The sequence below is a fragment of the Vigna unguiculata genome, chromosome 5, assembly GCF_037176805.1.
Source record: "Vigna unguiculata cultivar grain cowpea cultivar isolate G323 ecotype 2 chromosome 5, ASM3717680v1, whole genome shotgun sequence".
NCBI classification, from domain to species: Eukaryota; Viridiplantae; Streptophyta; class Magnoliopsida; order Fabales; family Fabaceae; genus Vigna; species Vigna unguiculata.
In genome coordinates, this window is record NC_140796.1 from 1,496,254 (window position 1) to 1,505,385 (window position 9,132).

At 33.3% G+C, this 9,132-nt stretch overlaps 1 protein-coding gene across 1 annotated transcript; it reads right to left on the reverse strand.

The window, feature by feature from the left end:
• Window positions 1-4,425: 4,425 nt before the first annotated feature.
• Window positions 4,426-9,132, reverse strand: LOC114185253 (glucose-6-phosphate 1-dehydrogenase 2, chloroplastic-like). The gene is made up of 10 exons (XM_028072874.2): window positions 8,745-9,132; window positions 7,748-7,980; window positions 7,583-7,677; window positions 7,385-7,499; window positions 6,505-6,710; window positions 6,279-6,428; window positions 6,074-6,194; window positions 5,751-5,980; window positions 5,441-5,641; window positions 4,426-5,130 (listed from the first exon to the last, which is right to left on the reverse strand). The coding sequence occupies exons 1-10, from the start codon at window positions 8,950-8,952 to the stop codon at window positions 4,875-4,877; spliced, it is 1,815 nt and encodes a 604-aa protein (XP_027928675.1). The 5' UTR covers window positions 8,953-9,132; the 3' UTR covers window positions 4,426-4,874.

Consider the following 9,132-nt stretch of genomic DNA (forward strand, 5'->3'; position numbering starts at 1 on the left):
AAACTTTCTCACTTTCTCGTCTCTTTTAAACCAAACACTATTGAGAAAATTTGTACCCAATTTAAAATCACTCTTTACACGAATCAAACTATTAAAGATCGAAAAGTTGTCAAATCTAGTTAGATTGATACTATTCTTTTATTTTTATTTTAAAAATTACTCAAATAAAAAAAGTTACTCTAACTCGGCAGTTTAAATGACACGTTTAATTGACTAAAAGTTTAAATAAAAATGAATTTATCCAATTCTTTACGTTGTCATAAAAAATTCGATTCAATTTTGGCCATTCTACGTTAATAAATTAAATGAGTTGATTCACTAAGTTTAAAAATACAAAAATCAATAACATTGTTTTATTGGGGTGTGTATAAATTGTATTTCTTTCAATAATACAAAAATTGGTTAATTCACTTAAACTTGGTTCAAACAACTTATTAGCTAATTAATCTGACCTACGATAAAAGAAAAAAACTTCAATATTTTCAATTCAATGTTTTATTTTTTATAAATTAATTATAATTCAATATTATTAATTAAGAGCAACACATATTTTTGTACATTTAAGCCACCTTATTTTATAAAAGATACAAAGTTTATCTTTAAGAAACCCTGCATCTTATGCAGATTTTTTTATATAAGAGGTAGTACATCAAAATTATAATTAATCATAAAATATTTCCAACTTTCCAGCTTGATAAGAGACGAATAATCTCATTTACTTGTAATATTGAGTTTACATGATTTTCCTAATCCCTTGCAGAATCTGTGCACAAAATTGGGACAGTGTTATATAACATACACACTTATTCAAATTTGCATGTGCCTCTATGTAGAATTTATATTTCCTGCTATGTTTTTCTGTGCTGAGTGTGTAGTGTGTATTCAAAATACATCGATAGATATATAGAGTTGTTATAGAGGGAGTTTTATTGAAGAGATACAACACCAATGAGATCAGAGTCCAACCACATAAAACATTGACACCACTCTCAACCCAAAATCTTAAGACAATGGGTTTATGAGTCTTTATTCTTATAGAGTGCTTTACTTTCCCATTTCTAGCCAATGTAGGACTTAAACTCACACTTGAATTCCTAACGTAAGATGTTCCTAAGATTTGATGCCACCAGACACACACTCAAGTAACTATGTTCAATGCATATACATTGTAAAAGGATTTCATATTAACAAAGAAGATATCATGTTACAACATTGTCAAATTGTTAGTTTCTGATAAAAGAAACTGTACACAAACTGGTGTAGATTATCTGCAAATAACAGAGCTAAGGAAAATAGTAATAAATAACATCAAAAGAAATTGCATTCATTCATAAATAAAATTGTACAACAAACAATGAAGGGTTGTTTTTAACAACAGAAGTTAAGTGACATGAGCAAGAATTTTTAAGCATGAACCATGTTAGAAGATAAGAAAATAGTAATTTTTTAAATTTTATGTGTGAATCAACCTTCTTAAGTGCTTGAAAAGTGGCATGAAGCAGTTGCAAAGTTTTTCAACCCCAATCCTACCTCAAAACTCAGTACAGAATGCCAGAAACAGGCCTAATTGATGCTATGAGTTCATATCAGTTAACTTGAAACTGTAGTAAATAACAATCCTACCTCACACTCATCATGAATAATACATTGCAGATATACTTTTTTTCTTTGATTCTTGATCTATGTGTTAATAATTAAGAGATAAAATATGAGTTGGTCAGACTCAAAAAAACTGCCATGAATGATGCATAACTGAAATTCTTAAAGCATTCCCATTTTTTCACATCAATGACGTTGCCTTACAATGGTAATGCTTTAAGAATATTCAGTTATACTTCAAGAAGGGAAGGTGGAGCTGCTCTTTTCTGAATGAGTGGTGAATAGAACCAATAACAAGGAAGCAAGAAGTAAAGAGAGAAGAGTGATGGAAATGAATGAATGAATAAAATTATGAAACTAAGTTTTTTGGCTTAGTCCTTTTATAGATAAGAACCAAAAAGAATCAGAACTCATTAACTTCATTTCACAGATGCATGAATCAAGAAATTATCAAAATGTGTCAATCAAGTCAACCAAAAGTGTGATGAATCTATCTATAGAGGAAGAAGGTTCACTGGAAAGATACAATAACAATGAGACTGAGTCAGGCCACATAAGAATGACACTACTCTCGACCTAAAAACTTACAACAATGAATTTATGAGTCTTTATCTTCATACGGTGTTCAACTTTCTCATTTTTACTCAACGTAAAACTGAAACTTAGACTCAGTGTGTTGAATTACAACCAGATCAAATCTCACCCTTGAAAAAGAACCTTCCTGATAAAGTAGTATTTTCCAATGTTTTTCTTGTAATACATAGTACTTGTGCATGCTCATTCATAGCAAAATGACGTGGTGCACTGCATGTAGGCTGAAAAACTGTGCAGTGTGTGGTAGTAATTAATTGATTAATCAACAAAGATGCATCATCATCATCATCATCATCAACAACAAAGGCCATTTCATGAACAATGTATCTGAACTTGATTACCTTGTGGTTAATTGTGAAGAAAGGACGATATGAACCTAGCTGTTATCACTTTCAATTGCTCTTAATTTGTACACTTTTTTGTGATTTTGTAACACTTAAGTGGTGCTTTCTTTTCTTATGTTGGGTCAATTTATAGCATTAAAAATTGGCCACCAGTTTGTAGTGAATGATATATCACATGGGTGGATCATATACTGATGCAAGGTTTTGTAAACATATTTAACAGGGAAAGGGACCACTGATGCAGAAATTAATAGCACAAAAAATTGTAATCTTTCACAAACCAATGTTAAGGTTAATTTCTTCTGACATCTTTCACTTTATTATTCCTCCCATTACCATTAACACCACTGTTATTCCACAACAATCAGGAAATAGTATGCGTCTTAAATTTGATTTCTGAGGTAGACTTTAATTTAGGTAACTTTTAACATGACATTAATCATTACTTTTTATCATACTCTTAGTTTCATTTAGTTCTTACTTAGGTTGCACCTTTATCATGGGTGAAAGAGAAATAATAAAGGAGGTCGTATTAGGAAATTGTACATCTTTTTAATGTGAATCATGATATCAATTACATTTATTGATTTATATTTTGTTTTAGAAGATAAATAGATAAAAAGGGTAAAAGTGTTTGTTGGTTGACTTAGATATGTTGATACAATTTTTCCAATCTATTAAATAATCTGTAAAAATCATAATTATTAATTTTCATCTTCTGAACAAATTTTTAGATAAAGTTGAATTGGGTGTGTTTACTGTGGCAATTTTCTTACATGCACAACAAAAAGAAATAAGAAAAATTAATAACACCTTTTAATAATTTATGTCAAGCATAACATTTGGTAATGCAGTCTTGTGTTATTTTTTTATGGTATTAAAGAGGTTAATGCTTCCTGCACCCCACAATCACTGACTTTACTCCCATGATATTAGGAAAATACTAAAATACTCTTTACCATTTTACCACTCTCTCGGGAAGAAAAAAAAACTCATTCTAAAAAGTCTTTTCAAAACTCGTTTCATGTGTTCGAAAAAGCTTTTTTTTTTCATAACATTTTTCAAAAAACTTATTCTGAAAGACATTTTGAGTTTCGGAATTTTTCTTTTTTGAAATTTTCATTGTGGAAAATTTATTTCAAAAACACATTTAATGTTCCAAAAGTCACATTTTGAAAATTTCGTTCCAAAAATTTTATTTCGGAAATGTTCTAAAAATTCTTAATAATTTGCTCCGAAAAGTTTTCAGAATATACAATCTGAAAGTCGCTTTTCTTGTGGGTAAAATGGTTATTTCAAAATTTTGAGAGGGTACGCAAAGAAATTGCAAGAGTGCAGCGAGTAAAAGCCTATAAAAATTGGAGAAGACTGTAACGATAATAGATGCAATCGCATTACATCGTACTCTTCTGCATAATTTAGCCTTAAAAAGGTATTTAAAGCACTTAAAAATAATTGTATGTTCTTAGAGCCCTTGCAGATTATTTCTAAAAACCTAGAAAAACAATTATAACAACTTGAGACACTAAAAATACATTTAAATTTTAATTATTAGACATTCATCTCAATAATACATTCTTGCACAAATAGAAAAAAAAATATCTTATTTAATGAAGTACTTCCTAAAAGAAAGATGAAATAGAAATTTACAGGATTTAAGTAAATTTTCTTTAAAAACAATATAATAATACTTAAGTATGCACTCAATCAGTCATATCAGTTCTAACTGTTATCTTTTAAATGCATATTTCCTCAGTCAAAGCAATATGATTTTCTTGATTTAACCAAAAATATTACGTTTAAATATTATTATCTGTTTATCCATAATTAGTATAGTCAATGTTATCATTAAAAGCGAAAGTTCTGTCAGATACATGTAACAAATCAATGAAAAATTATAATGCAACACATTGATAATGTATGAAAAATCATCTCTTGTTATGATAACACAATCAAGGTTGCAGGAGAATTACCTGAATGGGTTGTGTTTGATACTAACTTGCGAGCTTTCTTCATTTTCCTCTTCAAAATCAAAATACATCATCACCTAACTACATTGGTAGGCAACTAAATGAAACATTTCCTCCGTCCAAACTTTCCTAACTCTCAAACAACAACAATAACTAAAAAAAAAAATCAATGATGATCTAAGAGCTTTATTACTCTACTTTGAAACCAGATGCTTTATTGCTTTACATGATTTCAAGTGTGTGCCTGATATCTGCCTTCCATCAGAGAAGTAAACATGGTGCTGAAGGAAAAGGAAAATGCAAGCAAAGCAGAAACCACAAAATAGCTAACATCTGAGGCTGATCACAAGTGAACAAAATTTGAGAGTTAGCGGTCAATGTCTGAACCAAGGTCACCCCACCTTACGTTGTATCTGGCTGCAAGATAGTGAGCACCAACAGGACCCCTACTACCATAAGGATAGTACTCTGGAATTATCTTTTTCTCTTCTAGTTCCTTCAGTACAGGTGTAAAGAGTGACCATGCTGCATCCAGTTCATCACTACGTATGAAGAGTCTTCTTTCTCCTTCAATGGCATCCAACAGTAGCCTCTCATAAGCATCTGGAATCTCCTTTGAATATCTGTAATGAAGTAAAAATGAAAACTACTTTCAAAATGATCTTACAATATGTCATCCATAGATATATCACTTTACTACTTTCAAAATGTCCAATTTCGTTTATGGAGCAAGAAAAATCCTGGAATTATGGTGGCATGGCAGACATGTCACCGGCCACAAAGATTATATGGACATTAGATCAATGTTGAACATTGCCACCAGTTTAAGAAAGCAAGAAACTAAGAATGAAGTGAATTTGTGAGATAATAATCTAACGAAGAGTGTATTTCAGGGGTCCCATAAAGTTGATTTTAAGAGTAAAAGCAAAATACCTTGCTGCATAGTGAAGATTTAGATTACTGCGGTCCAACTTCATTCCCAGACCTGGTACTTTGTTGTTTATCTTCAAATAAATAGCCTCATCAGGCTGAACTCTAATCACAAGTTCATTGGTCGCCCGATCAAGATCAGTACCAAAGTTCCGGTTGTACAAATTACCCGGCACATGCCTGAACTGTACCCGTATCTCAGCTCTGAAACCAAAACAACATAGCAGTTAAATATATCTAAAGTGGGGCGTGGAGACCTAGAAGTATATATAGATGGCTAACACTATAAAGTAAATTTATTTCCTTCCCTTACCCTTTGTTGTGTAATGCTTTCCCTGCCTTCATCAGGAAAGGTACCCCATCCCATCTTGCATTATCTATAAAGAGGGCAGCTGCAGCAAATGTTGGGGTTAAGCTGCCTACTGGTACAGTTTTGTCATCAGTGTAGGCTGGATATGTAACACCTCCTCTTGTGTGACTCTTATACTGGCCTATAACCACATCTTCAAGTTGTAGGGGTCTCATTGAACGAAGAACCTTGACCTGAGATCCATTAGGTAATTGAGAATCTGGTGAAAAAGAAAATTTCACAATTACTTAGAACAACTAAATTCAAGGCATATAACCATTTGAGACCTTTTCATTTCTTATATCCTCTGCATCCAAACTAACAGGGGTTTCCATTGCAAAGAGTGCTAGTATTTGAAGTAAATGATTCTGCATAATGTCTCTTATGATACCATAATGGTCAAAGTACCTATACATATAGTACAATGGAAATGGATAAGAATCCCCATTATATGAACAGAAAGTGTGAAAGATGTGAAGGAACAAAAGTTACCCGCCACGTCCTTCAGTGCCAAAATCTTCCGAGAATATCAACTGTACATTTCTTATATACTGCCTTGACCATAATGGCTCAAAGATGAGATTTGAGAATCGGAGGACAGAAAGATTTTCCACAAGCTCTTTCCCAAGATAGTGGTCAATTCTGTATAATATTTCCCACTTTATAAAATGCACATTACAATCTTAAAGTTGAAGATGATTAGTGTTAGTTGGAAAACCTGAAAATTTGATCCTCAGTCAGATACTGCTTGAGTGATTTTGTTAATGCAGCTGAAGATTCAGAATCACGACCAAAAGGCTTTTCAACAATGACCCTGGTCCAACCATTACCAGAAGAAGCTGACAAGCTTGCACATTTTACAGCATCTATAAATATATTAGGAGGAATTGAAAGATAAAACAGGCGATTAGAAGTTCTCCCACCCTACAAAAACAAAATTCATATTCAAACAGAATGGTTAAAATCTGATAATAAAAATGCTGAGATTAGCTTCAACTATTCGAACAAAAATAAATAAAATAAGTTTTTTCTTTATTCGTATACCTAGCTTGAGGTAGATAAAAATTGCATACAATAAAAAAATGCACACAAAAGTAAAAAGTGAAGATTGGAGAGAAAAAGAATGAAAGAATGCAAGCATGTGATTCTAATTAAACGTTGATTCTAATTAAAACATGAACAAATAGGTTTTTTTCTTAATGATGTCATCTGGTATTGTTATATTTGAAGAATTAGAACATCAGTGAAATTATGGCCAATTGGTCATGGAGACAAAAGGAAAATGTCATAATACAAAGTAGATATCAACTATAGAGATCTACTATGGACGTAACCGGTATAAAATAGCTAATGTATACAAATTCTTTCTCGTTTTCTTTATTTGTTTCCACCCTTTTTTTTTCTTCATCTTTTTTATTTGCTTTTCAGCAAGAGATTTTCCTTTCAAGTTGGAAAACATGCATTCATTCCAATTATCAAATTTCTACTATTTCAGAAAACTATATTTAGAACAATGCTTGCTTCTTACAGTAGGAATCTGACCACATTTAAGCTATAAACAACAATTATATCATATTATCCCTTTCCAATCCAACTACCTCTTGTTCCTTCAGCTTCTTGTCTAGCACGGCAAAGTGTTCCTGAGAATCATATTGACCAGAATGGTAGAAACATCTTTTTAGGAATTGCTCCATCTTCTCATTGCAGTTCTCTCTGAAATTCCACAGCACGAATTTCCAAACATTAAATACGAAGCTTAACCCTAAGCATGATAAATAATTAGATATAATAATCACCTCTTATCAATTCTACAAGTGAGGGTCCTGCTAACCATATTTCTCAGTTCTGCATCAGTCATCTTACTCCGTGCGTAACCATAGATGGTGAAATGCTGCCATAAACCAAAGCATTAGTTCAATCCAAACACAAATAAAAAATAATACCATCGATCCAAATCCAACCTTAGGGAGACAATCCTCATAGTAAAGTGCAAAGAGAGCTGGAAATATCTTCTTCTTAGCAAGGTCCCCAGAGGCTCCGACAACCGTAATACTAACAGTGGACTCATTTCCATCCTTTTCAAAACCGTCTTCAACTAGAGACTCCTTCGGGGACTTAACAGACAATAATTCAGCATTCAGCTGCTTGTGAGAAGTGCCGTTTTCAACAGGCGCCACGGAAGAAGCTACTGCACCTACATTTAGAAATCACACGCGCCATATATGACTAAGGATTTTCCAAACCATATATCATAAGAATATATAATAAATGCACTACCCGTGTAATTTTTTACATGTTCATCTAATCAGAACCAATCAGATATAGTAAGCTTGGAATAAACCCTCAATTTGATCCCTAGAGAATTACTCTCTGTTAAATATAAAGAAGTTAAAATGTACAAGCGATCCCCCAAGCATTAGAAATCATGATAAGTAGTCCCTCGAGTACTGAAAAACCATCAAACCGGTCACTGAACGAAAGAAAAACATACCAACTTCGAGACTAAACTGTTGGATATTCAATACTTGAGCAGTTACTTACATAAGTTTACTACGTTAAGGACTGGGGCTATGTTTGTATTCCCATTTGGGGCGCTCCAAACACAGCTCGGAGAATAAACTCAGTTTGGATGGAGTAGATTCACACGCACCAATACTTTGCCAGAAACCAAGTTTCATAAATGCAAGACTACAGTTCCTTTTGCAAACTCAAATTTTTTTTATGGATTCAAATTGGTCGACAAAGTAAGATTTCCAACTAACATATGCCTGTTAAAGTCATCTCATAACATACTAAACACCCATTTCCAATTCTCTCGTCTCTCCCTGACACATCCCAAATTACATGTGTAGTACAGCATAACAAGAATGGAAAGCACCCATCAGAAAAAGATTGAAAATTTAAAAGAAAGAAACAAAAGGGCATAAGAAGAAGAAAGAGAAGAAGAAGAAGAAGAACCTTCCTGTTGCTGGGTGTGGACCGGAATCTGATACGACTGGGGTTGATACTTGAGAGAGACCTTAGAAGCGATAAAGCGGTGCGAGAAGGTGACGCGTTGAAGGTAAGCGAGGTTAGACGAGAAGGGAGAGGGTTGGAAGGAAGCGGAGGAAGAGGAGGAGGTGGTGGCGAGTGAACGACAATGTGTTGAATAGAAAGTGGTGGCCATGAGGGAACGAAAAATTGGGGAAGAGAATTGAAAAACGAGGGAAATAAGAAGAGAAAGGGTGTGAGTTCGGAGAGTACGAGGGAAGGGCCCTTGAGATCTCCGAAGGGGTGCTTTGCTGGTCCCTTTCCTTTGCTGGGTGGCAGAGGACAATATACAACGGTGGGTGTTTTTGGTCTCTCC